The 19841-nt window shown below is 37.5% G+C and overlaps 1 protein-coding gene across 1 annotated transcript in view; it reads left to right on the plus strand.

Annotated features, from left to right (window-relative positions):
• The window catches only part of ATRNL1 (attractin like 1), a 474447-nt gene that overhangs the window by 62537 nt on the left and 392069 nt on the right, over positions 1–19841 (plus strand). Inside the window, exons 9-11 of the mRNA XM_023753345.1 lie at positions 1629–1837; positions 15259–15433; positions 18162–18249. Of these exons, the coding sequence (XP_023609113.1) occupies positions 1629–1837; positions 15259–15433; positions 18162–18249 (472 nt within the window). The remainder of the gene's footprint in view (positions 1–1628; positions 1838–15258; positions 15434–18161; positions 18250–19841) is intronic.

The raw sequence follows: 19841 nt of genomic DNA on the forward strand, positions 1-19841 counted from the left end.
CAAATATTAATAACATGCCTCAGAATCCTGTCTGAGCTCACATTAGGATCAATCCTAAGTTTCGGGACATTGGTAGCACGTTAAGTTTGGTTGAAAATTAATTATGAAATTTAAAATTATTGGTAAATGATTAAGTGAACAAATATTAACTAGGGTAACATTTCTCATAGCAGGAACTCCTCTGCCCTCCTGTGCTCCAGGTGTGGGGGCTGTGTTCGCAGTCCTCTGTATCCAGACCAGACTGGATCTCTGTGTACACTGTATTCTTTATTTCTCACCCCAACAATTCTGACATGTGTGCATTTCTCCCATTTTACACAGGGAGGAATTGAGGCTTTCATAGGTAAGGTAATGACTACATCACTGTCTCCTCTAAAATAAAATATTTATTGAGCATCTACTATGTGTCTGACACTATATCCATTTTTTAAAAAATCTTGGAGTCCAAGGGTGAAGGGAAGTAGCCAGAGACACTTTCTGATGCCATTACTAGAACAGCACAGAGGAACTCCATCCATTTTCTCCCCTTTTCTTTACAAGTGTAGAGAATGATATTTCTTTGTAAGTGTAGAGAATTTTTCACCGGGAATAAAACATTCTAAATATCTTGAATCAGCAATTTATTATAGAGTTGATTTGTCTCAAGTATGTATACAAGGGAGAATAAATATTCAATAGACTCTATTAATCAGTTAAGAGCCTTAAAATAATATTTGACAAACATCTCATCCTATATAGTAAAAGGGTAATATGCAAATTGACCCTAACAGCGGAATGACCAGAATGACCACTCAACCAGTCACTATGAGGCGCACTGACCACCTCTTGGTCCCTTTCCCTGGCTGGCAGGCTCCGATTGCCCGATGGTGAATGAGGAACTGAGGGTGGGTGGCAGGGGACATGGGTAGCACCAGGCCAAGGCCCCCACCCTGCCAGTTGCCCCCCCCACACACAGAAGGCGACCCGCGGCGGGGGTGGGGGTGGGGCTGGCGAGTGAGCAGGAACGGCCGACCTCTTGATCCCTTCCCCTGGCCATTAGACTCTGATCGCCCGATGGCAAATGGGGAACTGGGGTGGGTGGCGGCAGCAGGCAGGGCCAGCTGTGGGCAGCCGGGGAAGATGGCCCTGATCGCAGGCCAGGCCTAGGGACTGTACCTGAGCATGAATTTTGTGTGCCGGGCCTCTAGTTTCTGTATAACAGCGTATAGATGGTAGTGTGCTATTTAAATATTATACAACCAAATTATATCTTGGTTTCTCATGTAACTTCAAGTATTCATGAATTTAATTTTTTTCTGTAAAATATATATTCAAAACATCTGCATTCTTAAGCCTTTATAGAGCATTGTATGTTTAACTACATGTATCTGCAGATGTTGCTTGTGTAGCCCTCGGAAGTTTGACGTGTCTGTGGCCATATAAACTCATTGGATGAACTAAGGCCAGTTGCAAATAAATGTAACTGAATTGCATTAGGGGTAAAAGGGTACAGAATAAAAAGTTGACATCATATTGTGAAATTGTGTTAAATATATAAGAAGACATACAATTACAAAGCCTACAAAATATCAACCAGACTTCTTTTTCAATTTTCTTGAATTTGAACATATATGAATTATGTTTTACAGAATCAACTCTTGTCCTAACAATTGCTCTGGCCATGGGAAGTGTACAACGAGTGTCTCCGTTCCAAGTCAAGTATACTGTGAATGTGATAAATACTGGAAGGGCGAGGCCTGTGATATTCCCTACTGTAAAGCCAATTGCGGCAGTCCTGACCACGGGTACTGTGACCTCACAGGGGAAAAACTGTGTGTCTGCAATGATAGCTGGCAAGGTAAGCATGCATGGTGTCATGATTTGGAAACGGATTCATATGTCTAAGAGATTAATGCGAATCTACACTCGTCTGTTTTGCTATAGTTTGCAACACCCCAATCTCATTTCTTTGTTTTGTTTTTTGAATGTTCAGTTAATAATCAACTCAATAGTTTGCTTCTTCAAAATACTATTGGTATAGATTTTGTCTATGTGCTGTTTTGAGAATCAAGGGAAGTTATATATGAAGCTCTTTTTAAATTGTAGGTGTGTGATCATTAGGATATTCTGTGATTTTTTTGTTGCCCGAATTTAACACGTGCTGCATTCAAATTTGATTTGTGATGTCTAGCAGTTTATTGCAAAAAAAATAGATGCCTATATTAAACTTATGTTTTAGGAAATACTGCCCTCCTGTGGCTATTTTAAAAACTCAGCATATTTAAAAAGTTGATGATAAGAGTAAAAGGAGACATGCTAGTATGTAATACTTTAAACAATAAAGAATTTAAATAAAATAAAACAAACAAAAATAAAGAGTATTTCAGCTGCTTATTGCAAAAGATTCCCGAGGAAGCATTTCTAAATAATTTTTATAAATATCTATCATTAAAGATTACTTTTGGACTACGTTGAAGAGTTTTAGTCCACCTAAGTATTTGAGTGTAAAATAATAAATTTTGTCATTATGGAATTAAAAGAAGAGATAGGCCTGTTATTCCTATACCCACCCATCTGTAGCTTACTATGTGCTAATTATATTTACATATTGAGAGATTGCTTTGTGCAAACATACTAATCCTGTTGATAAGGGAACTTTGATTCAGGAAATACATAGTAGGAAGTGACATGTTCACCTGTTATAATTTGGTCGTAGTAATAAGCAGTAGTTGCTATCAGACCTATCTAAGGAAAAACCAAAGGGAATGTGGTTCTCATAGTCGTATTCATCATTCTTGAGATACATTTTAAAAACGTGCTACTGAGTATGCTGAGTACTTCAAGGAATTATTAGGCTCTGTATAAATTATGCCCATCTTCAACCCATGTTATCTCATAAAGAAATCAGCTACTCCAACCACACAAAATACCAGTGATTACTTACTGAATTGAATTTGATTGCCTAGTATGATTATGACAGATACAAATTTCTTAATGTTCTTTAATTATAGGGTCGTGTCTCTTATTAAGTGGCTATTTTAATAATTTGTGACCTTCCTTCTAAAAAGTGCCTGGAGGTTATCTTTTTCTTTTCATTTCAGTCTTGAAACTAAAATAATCTTCTTTTCTAAGGAGAGAATGGTGTATCAAGAATACATTTGAATTAAGACTTGAGACGTACAGGTATAGCTTATACACGTGGTGCTTTTCAAACTGCCGTTCGTTCTTCATTTTATTTCACCAGCCTTGGAAACACAAGGGGACACTTATTTCATACTGTTCTCTGTGGACATATCTGGCCTTTTCTGTTCTTTACTTTTATTAACCCTTTGAAACGCTGTATTTTTTTTTTTTTTTGGTTTGTCATATAGATCTGGTTCAGAATATTATCTTTTGCTTTTCTGGCTTTGGTTTATTGGCCTTTCGCATTTTATTATTCTCCTCAGTAATGCCTCAAATAATAAACATTCCCGATTCTTGTATATCTATAAGCAAATGGAAATGGGGATGCAAAAGCAGTGATAATAGGAATAGTGTTATAGAGAGACACATATTGTTTATAATTGTGAAATACAATAGATATCAAACACAGTCTGTACTGGTACTGATCCTTACCAATGACAGCCTTGGTCTCTGAGCTGAGCTGGGTGTTTGAGGGAGCGGGGTGCTTGCTGAAAGGGAGATTGTGCTTCTTTCAGGACAGGCCGTGTGCAGACGGTCCTTTGAGCTTCAAACCCGATCCCCGAGTCTGTGTTTAAGGAAGTTGGGATTATGACCAAAGTTAGTGGGAAAATGAGGTTTTTAATTCAGAGATGTAGAATGTGGAGGAATCACGGAAGGAAAAAAAGAGATTTGTTTCCAGGACATCTGGGGAGTGATGACAAAACTAGAGATATTTGAAAATGAGAGCTAAGGAGGCACGCTTCTGAGATTCAGCTGGCAGTTTTTTGTAATGTGTTATTTGAAACCGGATTCTTTGGGTTAAAAAACAACAGATTGTTGCTACTGCTATTATATTTTAACTAGAGGCCCGGTGCACGACATTCGTGCATTGGTGGGTTGGGAGGGGTGGGTCCCTTCAACCTGGCCTGCAATGTTAGCAGTCTGGGAGCCCTTGGGGAATGTCCGACTGAAAGCTCAGGCCCGCTTCCCACCACTGCCACTGTGCTTGCCAGCCGTGAGCCGGCTTGTGGCTGAGTGGTGCTCCCCCTGTGGGAGCGCACTGACCACCAGGGGGCAGCTCCTGTGTTGAGCATCTGCCCCCTGGTGGTCAGTGCACATCATAGCGACAGGCTGTTCCGATGTTTGGTCAATTTGCATATTACCCTTTTATTATATAGGATCTTTTATGTTGGTTAACTTTAGTTGTTCTGTTTGGTTCTATGCTAATGTACAAAACAAAGTGTTGTGTCCTGGAAATTGAGATTTTTTTATGAGAACACAGAGGAAAAGCCTAGCTTGCTGTCAAGTCTTGAATTCCCTTCCTAATATTTCTGTATGCTTGTCCCACTGGTCCTCACATCTTGTTTTCTCAGGTTGGTTTGACTGTGAACCCCCTCCTAAGACTGCTGCTCAGCCAACACTCTACTTCCCCCTTGAACTTTCTCATCTATCTCTTTCTTTCTTAACTATCTGCTGTCACTTTTTAAAATCATTTGAAGCATTTTCCCAGATCACACAGAAGTATATATTAAGGATAGAAGCACCATTAGAGTCAATTGTCCCCCTTTTCCTGTAGAAAGCACTTACAAAACCCTAAAACAAAAGTACCAGAGAAAATAGAAAATGCTAAATGCGGCAGTTTGAAAAGCACACAAGTTCATTGTCTGATGTTTACTTTTGTCATGTATAGATGTGGCAATGATATATGCATATTAAAGAGATTACTTAAAGGATGGGGACCTGTGTGGACTTACCAGCTTCTGTGACATTTTTCACATAATAAAGTTTGTAAACATCTTATTAAGTCAAAGGAGGGAAAAAGGCAACTTTGAGAAGCTTTTATGTTCATACTAGTGACCCGTCGCGCGAAATCGCGCAAGACCCGGGACCCCTCCCCCCCCCCCCCCCACACACACCATGGGACCGCCTTGAGTCCCAAAGTCTCACCCCATGTGGCTGGTGCACTGCAGGACGGCCCCGAGTCCTGGAGTGCTGCCCCTATGCCCCACCTCCGGGCCATGTGCAGAAGCCGCTGGCTCTCACCCCTGTGGCGAGCACTCGGGGTCGCGGAACCCCGGCAGAAGTTGTGCGAAGTGGCTGCTGGCCCTGCCTCCGCTGTGCCTGCCGCCATCTTGTGATGGCATTACGGCGTGAGGGTCAATTTGCAATATCACCTCTTTATTATATAGGATGTACAGAATACAGTAGAACATTGACTTTCAAAGCAACTCCATACCTAGTCAATTCCACATCACAGTGGCTGCAGGTTTCTCTCTTTTGCATACCTTAAAAAGATCTGAATCACTGAAGTTTTGACTATAAGCAGCAGAAACAGCTCTGTCTCATTTGAGCAGAAACGTAGTTTTCTGGAAAGTATAGCAGTGATTAGCTCCCAGCATTCATCCTTCCATTCTTTCAAATAATTGCCCTCACCCAGTGTGTTTGGCTCAGCACATGGCCTCCCAGCTACAAACCACAATTCCCAGCCTTCCTTGCAGCTAGTGTGGCTGTTGTACACAGTTTAGGTGAGTAGGATGTGTGTGGAAGTGCTGTGTGGGAATTTCAGACCATGAGGACCTTCCCCGCTGGCCGGTAAATGCCAGTAACTAACCAGGAGCCCTTGTTCACTCGCCTCTAGAATGTTTTATGAGAGAGAAATTAACTTATAGCTTATATAAACAACTTATTTTTTAAAAAATATATTTTTATTGATTTCAGGGAGGACAGGAGAGGGAGAGAGATAGAAACATCAATGATGGGAATCATTGATAAGCTGCCTCCTGCACGCCCCCTACTGGGGATCAAGCCTGTAACCCAGGCATATGCCCTGACTGGGAATCAAACCGTGACATCCTGGTTCATAGGTTGACGCTCAGCCACTGAGCCATGCCGGCCGGGCTAAGCAACTTATTTTTGATTCTCTGAATCTGCACCCTCACTCATACGCAGGATATTGAGTGGCTCACCAGGAGGATGGAAGGCTAGAGAAACCATGGTTAGAGAGGGGCAGGCATGGAGAGAAGCAGTTCTAAAGTGTCCCCACATCTTTGTGTCACGTGGGAAGATTTGAAATCATGCCAGGTTGTATCTGCTGGGCTAAACCTAGGTTGTCTTTTCTGTGCCACGGCTGCCTCGAGAAACAGAAATAGAGAATTTAACTTTCCTTATTTGTGTAGTGCGAAGGGATCCTGTATCTGAAACAAAATTCACATAATGAGAGATTTTCCCAGGCAAATGATTGGAATCTTCTGAGCAAATACTTTTACATAAAATATTTAAAGTGTAGATCATCATCATAATTGACAAGGAATGGGCTCAGTGGTTCTCTCTCGTCTACTCGGTAAAACTTAGCAACGTGAAATCTATGGTAAGATTGGACAGGTTGAAAAGACAAAACCAGCAGTCTTCCGGGGATGATTTTTTCTTAATCCATTACAGCAAAACTTTCCCCCTTATTCTATACAGGTGCAAAACAGGTTCCCATCGTCTCTATACAAGATAGTCACTTAACCATTTGAAGATGCTCCCCGTTCCTTTCCTGTTCCAGACATCCTGCTCAGTGCTATCGTTCAGTCCTTTTTACCGTCTGTAGAATATTCTTTATGTTTCCACTACTACTTTTCAACCTAGCCAGCTCCGACACAGTTCTCGTATAAGGATTGGTGTTTTCAGCCTTTAAATTATGTCACGTTATTTGATAGTTTTGTGTGGTGCCTCTGTTTCTTCATTTAAAGTCATGCTTTATTTGGACTTATTTCAGTTTCCTGCATGTTCTCCCTCCCTTACTATTTCAATGCCATTCTCATTTCTGAACTTCCTCCTGGAATAGCCTCACCCCATTAACATTCTAAGACCAGGTTAGGTCCCCCTGGTATATGCTTTCATGGGCCCCTAATTAATTTATAGCATCTGTCACATTTAGGTTTGTGCGATCCTTTGATTATCTTTCCTACTGGCATATGAACTCCATGAGTTAAGAATGATTATGTTTTGATCACCTTTGTGTCCTCAGCACTTTCTGTAGTCCCTGACATATAGTCAGTTTTTTCCTTTTTTGATTGAATGAATGAATTAGAGATGTGTTAGATTGCTAGTGCTGTTCAAGATAGATGTTTTAGAAGACTAGTACTCCAGTGCATTATGTCATTTGCTTGACATAGAAAACATAATTTTAAATATTGAGAGAAATGATAGAATTTGAGCATCTGGTTCTTGGGTCCTTTGTCTTGTATTTGTTGCAATCCTTTGGTTTTAAATTTTAACACTTGCCATTGGGTGGCAGTATTGGCTACCAGAACACACTTCAGTTCCACGGCATTATTCAAGTTGTAAAAACGTGGTAATTTTGTTTGTTTTAGAAAAATAGAAACTCAAATGCATACATATTTTAATCCTAAATAAATCTTTCTAGGTCAGTCATATAACATGTTAGGACATAGTTAGTTACTTTAGGATAATATATAAGAACTCTGGGTCCCAACACAATTCACACCTAGGTTCCTTTCTTTTAGAAGTTTACCTAATTCCTGAATACTTACAGCCACTTGTTTTGTTGCTTCTGACTTAGATAAGCAGGATGAGCAAATCCTGCTCTCAATCCTAGCTAACTCTATGCTTGTCATTTTCAACTAATCAGAAGCAAAGTCTGCTGAGCTTTGTTTTAAGCCTTCCACAATTGAAAAATAAGTTGGAAACTACTGAACTTTGCTGATAGAAGGGCAGTTTCTTTTCATCCTATAAGAATACCAGAGGCCCGGTGCATGAAATTTGTGCACGGGTGGGGGGGGGTGTCCCTCAGCCCAGCTTGCACCCTCTACAGTCTGGGAGCCCTCAGGGAGCGGACATCCTTAGCACTGCTGCAGAAGTGTGAGAGGCTCCCGCCACCACCGCTGCACTCTCCAGCCTGTGAGCCCAGCTTCTGGCTGAGCGGTGCTCCCCCTGCGTTGAGCATCTGCCCCCTGGTGGTCAGTGCGTGTCATAGCGACCGGTTGTTCCGCCGGTCGATTTGCATATTGGCCTTTTATTATATAGGATAATTGATCTAAACTGTAAGAACCAAGTATTCTTGGGACATACCAAATCTAATGTTTACCACTCACACAGTTCATTGTTCTTTAAAATTAAAATATTTTCAAAGTAGATGTAGACATTTAAAACAGATTAAAATGGATTCCTGGCCTTTAGAGATTGGGTTTATGGCCTAAAGAATGTTTAGAATGGAGCTTGAAACAAAATAAAATTTCTCTAATGATGTTAGAAGATAGAACTCTTGCATTGATGTTATCCTATTTTGCCTGTTATTGGAGCACTTCAGATTCATTACAAATATTAAATCATAAGACTATTTCTGGAATGTTACAGGTAAGTTACATACACTTCTCTTAAAATCTCCTTTCTCAGCGTATTTCTCCCTTCTGTTAGTGATCCAATTTGTGTTTAGGAAATTGCCTTTCACTCATTGAGAGTAGTCTTGATGGTATGAGATTTCCAGATACCTGCCTACTTTAATCTCAGTTTTTCAGCTTCTTTTTAGAATTCTCTGAATTTCTCCATATTTTTTCAATAAAGTCCCATTTTTCCTAGCCAAAATTAGTTTCTGTGGCTTAAAACCAAAGAAATCTAACTGATATCCTAACCCTAGGGATACAGTTAGAGAGTATGTATATATATATATATATATATTTTTTTTTTCTGTTGTTAGAGTTATTTAAAGTAACAGAAGTGTATCTAAGGTGTAGAGTTATTTACAGAAATACAGCCTAACAACCTGCATTTGATATAGTTCAAAGTTAGCAGTATTTATGTACATTTTTAATTGAGAACTGCAAAAAGAAGATAAATAAAATTTGGCCTTTTACATATGTGCTTTGATAGAAAAGAAATATATATTTTCTCATGATGGCATACACTAAATATGAATTTGAAGGTATGAGCCAAAGCTATCAAAAAGAAGTCTCAAATTCTGGAGTAAGATTTTTCTCCCTGAACATCCCTGTTTTGACTGGATCACGTTTTGGTTTCTTTTCCTACTTTAAATGATGTAAGGAGACTCCACTCAGACCCTTTCTTGCTTTCAGAAATCAAAGCCTGCTATTAAAATATTAATCAGTAAATATTTTTCTCATTGTTGGAGGAGATAAAATTTTACTGCTAGGTTTTCCATTCTGCATCTTCGTACTTAGCAGTTGTAGTTTTTCTAGTAACATTAGACATCAGTACATTCATCTGTTCATAAATGTGGGGCACCTTAGGAGAACTACTGTTTCACTCACTTGAAGTCATTGCATTTTTTATCCTTCTTTATGGAAATAAAGTTATTTTGTGTAAAATAAATACAATTTTTGTACTGATTTCCATTTCCATTATAAAATCAACAATAGATTCCTTTAGAGAAACTTTGTCTACTGTAAAACAGTTACAGCTTGTAGTTATAATGTGGGGAAGGAAGAAAGAATGTAAGTCAGTAGTTCTGGGATTGCTTTGGAAAACCTTTCAAACTTTGTAGTACTTTCTTTATTCTAGGTTTTGTCTTTGGCAATTATTTGCCAATTGGGTTTGTGATTATAGGATTTATTTATTTTTTTTTGCTTGAAATTTTACTCTTTTGGGGGACAGGTATATTTATAATATCTGATAAGACTAATCTTTATTAACCTATTTTGCCTGTAGACTTAAATATACTTAGTATAATTGTGTATAAAATGAGGGGATTTACTTAATAATAACAATTAAGTTACTATTATGAAGCTTTTGTTATAGTATTAGGTATTAAGTACAATCTCATTTTATCATCACAGAATCCTCTGTTCTTCTAGGAGTGATCTCCACGATTAAACTGAAGCTTGGAGAAGTGAACTCATCCTGCGTTTCACAGCTAATAAGTGGGAAATCTAGGTTTGCTACCTGCTCATGCTCCTAACCTTTTATAGCTCTAAGGTTCTATTCATTCATTCATTCATTCAATAGTATACACTGAGGCCAGTCATATAGGGGGTGAAGGCTATATTAAGGATTTTTTATTTTAAGTCTGATGGGAAATTATGGAAAGATTTCGAATAGGGAAATGATAGGAGTGCATTAATAATTCTAGTTATTCTGGTTGCCTTGTGGAACAAGAATGGAAATGAAGAGACCCGTGTGGAGACTATTGTAATAGTCCAGGTCAGAGTGGCTGGTGGCTTGGAGTAGGGTTAGTTGTAAAGGAAGAGATCAGTGGCTGGAGTCTGTTAGAGGTGATAGAATGTAAAAATATTTATAATTGTAAGGTAGGGATACTCAGACAGTCAGAATGGGTGCTGACCTTGGGCCTGGAGCAGGGTCCTGGATGAGCCCTGCTGGCCATTAGTTGTTCATTGTTGGGAGGTCTGTGGTCTGTGTCACCTCCGGAGGGGCCACGGCAGCTGGGAAGGGAAGGCAGCACCCACTTCATTGAAGCATTTCCATGTTTGAACAGTCACAAAGGCTGTGTCCCTGCATACCTCATGGTGTCAGTCCAGGATTTATTGCTGGATTGGGTTTGGGTGTGGGAGGAAGAGAGAACTCAAGAATAGAATCAAGGTCTTTGCCCAGAGCAACTGGGCGAATGAAGTGCCATTTACCGAGATGATAAACACCAGTGAAGGAGCAGATTTGGGAGAGAAACGTCAAGATTTTAGTTTTGGATGAGTTAATTTTGAGATGATCATTAGACACCCAAGTGGAAATGTCATGAAGGTAGTTTGACTTCACGTCTGGAATTTAAGAGAGATTGTGGGGCTGGAGATATACAGTTCAGTGTGATCTGTGCATAATTCTACATTCTTTCCCCACAAGATCTGTCTCTCTGCAGCCTGTCACTAATGCCTGAAGTTACAGCATTAGAAATTCATTTATGCTGTTTGGATTATTAAACTACACATAACCCGTGGAAAAGGTGGCATATTAAATCTTTATGAAAACCCACTGTGATGTGAATCATTTTATGACATCCTTTTCGAGGCAGCCGAGGTCTGCCTACCGTGGGGAGATTCCCATGCTGATGGATGGAAGCGGTGCAGGGGTCACGCAGAGAGGTTGCCTCAGAAGGCTTCCCATGACATGTTTATAAAAATGGAGTCTTGGGTCTGGCCTGTGTTGCTCAGTGGTTGAGCGTCTACCTATAAACCTGGACGTCACAGTTGGATTCCAGGTCAGGGCATATTGCCCAGCTTGCAGACTGGATCTCCAGTAGGGGGCATGCAGGAGGCAGCCAATCAATGATTCTCTGTCATCGATGTTTCTATCTCTTTCTCCCTCTCGCTTCCTCTCTGAATAAATGAAAAAAAAAATATTTTTTAAAAAAAGGGAGTCTCAGATGGCTTTAAATGTAGATTTCAATGTTTGATTTTTAATGCATGGCGAAGGCTTTGTGTTTATAAAGCGTTCTTTATATTCATTTGTGTTTTAAATTAATATTCAGTTTGTAAATTTACATTTCAAATCATTTGTCATAGAATGCAGAAAGCTACAAATTAAGACATTCAATCTTCCTTTAAACTTTAAGTTCTATTCATAAAACTTCCATTCTATTTATAAGCTTATGAGAGTAAAAGACAATCTGTAGAGTTTGGGTATAGACTATTTTTTTTAATAATCTCTAGGAGTTACATAAAATGTGGTAGCAACAAAGATAAAAGAAGAATATTGACTGCTATTTTCTTTTGTGTAGAAAAATGAGTCATTTTAGATTACAGAGTAAGATTTAAAAAAATCTTTGTAATTCTGTTTTCTGTATTAAATAATATTTAGTTTAAATAAATTAAATTAGTTATTAGGTATCAGTTTCCAATAACTTATACAACTTACCATTTGGCGGTTACAGTTCTGAAATGGGTTTCACTGGGCCAAAGTCAGGGTGTTGTCAGGGCCACACCCCCCTGGAGGCTTGGAAAGAACCTGCACCCTGGACTCTCCCAGCTGCTAGAGCTGCATCCCCACCACTCTCCCGGCCTCCTTTCCCTTCCTCCCTCTTCAAAACGTGCCGCCCAGGGTCCTGCATCAGCGGCCATAGCTTTTTCTTCTGTGGTCACATCTCCCTCTCTTTGTAGGACACCTGTGTTTACTTAGATAATCCAGCAGAAACTGCCCAGCTCAAGATCCTTAATTTAACCCTTTGCGGTCCAATGTTATTTTTGGAATTCAAACAGTCTGGTCCAAATTAATTGACAGGATTGAATGTTGAACTTTTTAATGTTCTTATTACTCGACGTTGAATCTGCTCCTAGCACCTGGTCTGTCGAGTCAGCCTCGAGGTTGGACCGAAAAGGGTTAATCACATCTGCAAAGCCCCTTTGCCAGATAAGGTAACATCCCCAGGTTCCAGAGATTAGGACCCGGCTATCTTTGGGGGCCAGTACTCAGCTTTCCACAGCCTTGCTCTGAAATATTTTGCTGTAGTGAAGATCTCATAAAGATACTACTGATTTCAATATATCCCCAACTCTCTTAAGAATTTTACATGCCGGTAATCCCTATCAAACTCTGTCAAGAAATACCCTGGTATTATTTGACTGCATCTGACTCTGTGCTTTCAGATGTTAACAGTTTTTAACTTTCTATTTACAAAGAATTTCAAATTTATAGAAAAATTTCAAGAATAATAGCAAAGAATATTCAAATGTCCTTTAACCAGTTCACCTGTTATTAATATTTTACCCTATTTGCTTACTATTCCTGACTTACATGATTTAAAATAAATCCATATTTCCTTTTTAAGAAAATAAAATACAACAGTGTGGTGACTGCAGGGGGTTAGCTGGGGGAGGGAGGTGGAGGAGGATATAGTGGGTATAAATGGTGATGGACGGAGACTTGACTTGGGGTGGTGAACACACACTACAGTGTACAGATGATACGTAGAATTGTGCAACTGAAACCTATATAATTTTGTTAACCAGTGTCACCCCAATAAATCCAATGAAAAGGAAAAAAAGAAAACAAAACTTATACCAGTAGGTATATTAGTTACATATAATGTCCATCTGCTCTCATTTCTCTTCAGTTAAATTAGAGGTTGGCAAATGTTTCTGTCAAGGGCCATATAGTAAATATTGTTGGCTGTGTTGACCGTATGATCTCTGTTGCAACTACTCAACTCTGCTGGTGTAGTGCAAAAGCAGCCATAGACAGTTCTTAAATGAATGAGCATACTGTGTTCTAATTAAAATTTATCTAGAATGGATTTTGCTCATGGGCTATTGTTTGCTACCCCAAGTTAAATGAGTTCTAAGTGATTCAGAATTGTAGTTAAAAAGGTTTTTTTTGTTTTGTTTTTTAATAAGTGTGTTCCTTTAATTTCTTTGATTGCCATAGAATGGGTCAGAGAGTTTTCATTCAAAAATAATACATTTTTAAATATCTGACTTAAAGGATTGTGTCATTATCAAAGAGGTAATCTAGGGTGTACTTAGTTGCACTTGAAAAAATACAGACTCATAGAATGTAAGCTTTGGAAAGGACTTTGAGGGTGAATGAATGAGTGAATAAATGAATGAATGAGTGGGGAGTGAACAGATAATAGATGAAAACTGTATGGAGTAATGTTTCTCCAATTAGGGTCATTTTGGAAGTTTAAAATTTTGTGATTCAATGATAATCTATAATTTTTTGGCATAAGCAAATTTAAGATCAAGTCATTGATCTCATAGTTGAGTAAAGAGATGCACTTGATTGCAATGCCAGCCTCTGTATTGACTAAATTAGGATCAAGTAGTATCTCTTATTATTGGCAAAAAAGAAAATTATGGAAATGTGCTGATGATTTGGTGACAAGCAAAGGTCAAATGCTGATATGGCATAATGTATGAATTAAAAAGTTTATAAAGGGTAGAAGAAAGAAAAGTGATGGCAAAATTATCTTGTCAAAATAATGTAGATATCCTAAAGTTATGTGGGAAAAAATACTATAAAAATTAATATCACTTCATCCTGGGACCAATGATTTAGTGTGAGCAAAACAGTATCATTTATCATATGAAGTAAACATTAAGTTTATTGTTTTTAAAAGTTTGTTTACATGTACATACAATTTATAAATTTATGCTGATTTTATATTTATAAAAGAACTTTAAGTGTAAGGAGTTTATGTTTAGATTTTGTTTGAGCATATTTGAGTTTCATTAGAATTAAAAATCATTTACAAGCCCTGGCCGGGTGGCTGCTCAGGTGGTTGGCGCATCGTCCTGTACACCTAAAGGTTGCGAGTTCCCAGTCAGGGCACATGCCTAGGTTGTGGGTTTGATTCCTGATCGGGGTGCATACGTGCAGGCAACCTCTTGATGTTTCTCTTTCCCATCGATGTTTCTATCTCTCTCCCCCTTCCTCTGTCTCTCAAATCAATAAAAACATATCCTCGGGTGAGGATTAAAATACTTAAGTTTAGTGAAAATATATTCCTTTGGGAGCATTCCTTCCATTACTTAAGTTTGAGAAACACTGATCTAGGCCAGTCTCCTACATTTAACAGATGAGGTAACCAAGACTCATGAGTAACACCACAAATATGGACAGGAAAAGGCAGTGTTTTCTACTTATAGTATTTAAGTTACCCTGGCCTAATTAAAATAAGTTTATTATACATAATATTTTTTTCTGTTTGAGGATAATAAGCACTCCCTACTGATAACAATTTTGGTTATTCTTAATAGTGCTAAGAAAAAAATGTAATTTTTATTTTTATATTAGCTTAGTAGTTTATACTTTGTAAATGCTTTCATCTCCACTGTCTTTTAAAAAATTAAATATTTATAATCACCCTTAGGGGATAGATTGTTATTTCTGTTTTATCGATGAAGATTTGATGATGGGAGAGATAAGCAGACTTGCTCAGTCACATGTCTAGTAAGTTATAGAACTAGGATTATTTCAGATTTTGTGATATTTATTTGAACGTATCTAAGTCTGATTGAGTATATGATTTGGCTCCCTGTAGGCATTCCATTTCATGTTAGAATTTCCCCTGTAAGTTGTAGTTTAGATCATTTATTATGTATACTTATTACTATGATGAGCATTGAATTACTAATTCTCTTCATCCATATATTCCGGTTTATAATCTAAGTTCTTTGTTTAACGCATTGTGTTGTTTGATTTTTTTTATAGGTCCTGATTGCTCTTTGAATGTTCCTTCCACTGAGTCGTACTGGATTCTGCCAAATGTCAAACCCTTCAGTCCTTCCGTAGGTCGGGCTTCCCATAAAGCGGTTTTACATGGGAAGTTTATGTGGGTGATTGGTGGATATAGTTTTAACTACAGTTCTTTTCAAATGGTCCTGAAGTAAGTGTGTTTTCCAGATTTTTACAATCTATTATTTAAGCTGATTTTTTGGTAATAGGACTATCCTAAACGCCTATTTTATTGCTGTCAAAATTTATGAATATTTTTGTGATAGTATCTATTTGTTACATGGAACTTGATTTGAGAACCTATGAATTCAATATAACCATCGTTAAATATTTGTCATTATGCATATAGGTTTGTTTTGTATAGATATTTCATTACCTCTCTAGAGTGCTTTTAATAAATTCTGAGTAAGAAAATATTAATTAAAGTAAGGTGAGGCCAGGCCTGTATCAGACATTACGAGTCCTGCCACATAATATTGTTTTCATAATGAAGTGTAATTGCCTATATAAAAATTCTGACCTGTAAATTAATTTTTCTGAACTTTCTGACTTTGAATGATTTTACAAGCTTTTGTTGGGAGAGAGTGCCTGTATTGTAAAATAGATCACTCATTTGCTGATGTCTCCATGGCGATTATCCTCTGCATGATTGGATGATGCAGGGACGACATAGATGGCAGCTTACCTGATTTCTTTTCAGCTGGTGATTGTATTTTATGAACATTCAATAATAGAACAAAAGAGCAAAAAGAAGAATAATTTGATTATCAATGTTGTTTTCAGGAGTGATACTCATAATATGTAACAACTGGTGCAACTTGGGCACCATCCAATCAGAACTGACCCTAGACAATATACCATAATGGTGTGTACCCAATAGGTTGCCGGATGCAGCAGAGAAATACACAGGACACCCAGTAAAACTTGAATTTCAGATAAACAATGAATAATTTTTCAGTATAAGCAGACCCTTGCAATATTCTTTTTTGATTTTGTCCCAAATATTGTATGAGGTCTGCCTATTCTAAAAAAATTATTTGTTGTTTATATAAAATTCAGATTTAATTGGGCATCCTCAATTGTATTTGGTAGCCCTATCCACTAACAATATTAGTCCTAGTAATATTGGGTATTTTAAAATTCTGCTTATAAGAGGAGATTGCTTTAAAACTATGATTGAATATGACTCGAATTAAAGTATAAAATAAATAATTTCTGTAGGGAGAGAGAAAGTTTTAGGTACATATTTAAGTAGACAGTTAGAATTCTATAACACAATATATAATGGATAAAATATAGTAGAAAGAATTGAAAGAGAGTTGGTGGGATTAAAATGAATTGCTAAGATAGGAAAAGAACCTGAAGAAATGAGTTTTAAATGTGGAAACTAAAAGGAAATTAACTATGATTAATGAAAATGAAAAGTCTGTGAAAATAAAGTAAAATGGTTTTTGCATTTTTAATGAGCTATAAGAAAGAACAAAGAAGAATACAAAAGACCAATGTGATCCACAAAGCCCAAGATATTTACTCTCTGGCCCTTTACGGTAACTAGGTGGAAAGCAGTGTGTTGGGTGCAGATGCTGGTAGGGAGGTAGACGTAGCTGAGTGAGTCTGTGAAAGTTATGTTCTGATTGATTCTATTCCCTCATTTGTTTCATTCACACGTATCTTCTAATTCCAGTGTAGGAAAGAAGTTAACCATAATGCTGAAAACAGTTGTTGGTAACCTTCCCTTTTTGTGTGTGAAGAGAACTTGCTTGCTTTCCCTGATAAGTTGGAGGAAGAAACAGAAGAGATGATAATTGATAGTGAGCTTCTTAAACAAGGTCCTAGTCAGTTCTTGGCTGGATGCTTCCCTCTATATTTTGTCAAATTGAAGAGATGTGAAGGTAGAGCAGGGGTCCTCAAACTTTTTAAACAGGGGGCCAGTTCACTGTCCCTCAGACCGTTGGAGGGCCGGACTATAGTTTAAAAAAAAACTATGAACAAATTCCTATTCACACTGCACATATCTTATTTTGAAGTAAAAAAACAAGGTATGTTTGTGTGTAGGAAATAGGTACTTCTTGGTTAACTTATATAATGCTGAGCTACATGCATGTAAAAGAATAAAATTGAATACATAAAGCAAATGGCTATTTTAAAAATGGAGAGAATTTCCATCCATTTCCAAAGGAAAAAGCTGGCTCTTTTTTTTGCTTCTGTGAAACTTATTATTATTATTATTATTATTATTACTATTATTATTTCATTGAATTTATTGGGGTTGTATTGGTCAATAAAATTATATAGGTTTCAAGTGTACAAACCTACAACACATCATCTGCACATTGCATTGTGTGTTCATCATCCAAAGTCTAGTCTCCTTCCATCACCATTTATCATCTCCCTCTTCCACCTGCCTCCACTCCCCTTCCCAAAGGTAATCACCATTAGTTGACTCTCTGTTCCATGAGGTTTTTTTTTGGTTTAATCCCTTCACCTATTTCACCCACCTCACCAACCCCTCTCCCTTCTGAGAGCTGCCAGTCTGTTCTCTCTCTCTTTTTTTTTATTTAAAAATACAGACCAGCTTACTATTGTTTAGGTGAAGCAATTGGCTGAAATTATTAAAGCAATTGAGCCAATTAATTCCAATAATAAATAGTCAAGTTAATGTATACTATACATTTAGGTGGTTGAGTCCTAATTTAACGTAGGTATATCTTGAATGTCTTTATGAAAAACATCTAATATGGTACATGAAATTATGAGCTTGTTAGTTCTAATTGTTTTGAATTTAATGAATACTTGAATACAGACAAAGAAAATATATGCAGATTGAAAAACCAAACAGGAATCTTAGGTTATGAAGTTATTTTTTTTCTTGGTTCTAGTTACAATTTAGAAAACAGTATATGGAATGTGGGAACTCTGTCCAGGGGACCGCTCCAGAGGTATGGACACTCTCTTGCTTTGTATCAGGTATGGATCTTGCTTTTTAAATTAAAAAAAATTTTGAGTTCACTTTGGTGGAAAAAATACTAAATCTCAGATTTATTTCAAACACCTAATGAGAACAATAGATCATATGGTTCACAATAACTTGAGATGTCACAGACTCATACTATTTTAGTAAAAAATAAAAAATAGATTTTTTAGTATGATTCGCCATTGAACAAGAGAAGAAGCAAAGATTGAGTTTTTGCCCTTAGCTTGATTCCTAGTCATCAGGTCAGTCACTTTTCTTTTTAATTGTGGTAAAATTAAAATTTACCTTTTTAACCATTTTTAATTAGAGTTCAGTGGCATTAGGTAGGTACATTCAAATTGTTGTGCAACCATCACCACCATTATCTCCAGACTTTTTTTGTCTTAAAGCTGAAGCCTTATACCCATTAACAGTTCCCCTCCTCCAGACCCTGATCACCATCATTCCACTTTCTGTCTCTGTGACTTTGACTACTCTGGGGACTTCGCATACGTGGACTCCTACAGCATTTGTTCTTTCAGGACTGGCTTATTTCACCGAGGATGATGTTCCCAAGGTTTACCCATATTGTGGCGTGTGTCAGAATTTCATTCTTTTTAAAGCCCGAGTAATAATCCCTTGTATGTACATACCACATTTTGTTTATTTACCCATCAATAAATAACTTGTTTGCCTTTACCTTTTTGGCTATCGTGAATAATGCTGCTATCAACACAGGTGTACAAATATGTGGCTCCTGTCCCTATTTTCAATTTTTGGGATAGAAATTGCTGGATTATATGATAATTCTATTTTTATTTTTTGAGTAATTTCCATATTGTTTTCTGCAGCTGCTGCACCATTTTACATTCCCACCAGCACTGCACAAGGGTTTCAATTCCTCCATGTCCTTGTCCACACTTGTTACTTTTTGGAACAGTTTTATTGAGATATAATTCACTGATTTTAAATGGGTATAATTGAATGGTTTTCAGTGTATTCAGAGTTGTGCAACCATCTCTTGAAGATTGTGCCAAATTGCAGACTTGTGCAATCAAGTTTAGAACATTTTTATCACCTCACAAAGAAACCCTGTATCCTTTACTATCACCCCAAACCTCCTCATCCTCCCAGCCTTAAGCAATCATGAATCTACTTCCTATCTGTGTTGATTTGTCTACTCTGGACATTTCATATAAATGAGATTGTATACTATGTGGGTTATGACTTACATGTTGTAGCATGTATCAGTACTTCATTTTTATGTCTAAATAATATTCTATTGTATGGACGTACTACATTTTGTTTATCATTTCATCAATTGATGGACATTTGGGTTATTTTCACCTTTTAGCTCTTATGGAGCAATGCTGCTATGAACATTTATATATATGGTTTTGTGAGGACATATGCTTTCATTTCTCTTGAGTATACTAGTATATTTAGTATTGGAATGGTGGATCCAATGGTAACTCTATGTTTAGTTTTTGGAGAAACTGCCACGGTTTTCCAGACTGGCTATACCATTTTACATTTCCTCCAGCCATGAATGAAAGTTCTAATTTCTAGGGATTCTCACCAGCTCTCATTAGTATCTGTCATTTTT

The sequence above is a fragment of the Myotis lucifugus genome, unplaced genomic scaffold (assembly GCF_000147115.1).
Source record: "Myotis lucifugus unplaced genomic scaffold, Myoluc2.0 scaffold_44, whole genome shotgun sequence".
Taxonomy (NCBI): Eukaryota; Metazoa; Chordata; class Mammalia; order Chiroptera; family Vespertilionidae; genus Myotis; species Myotis lucifugus.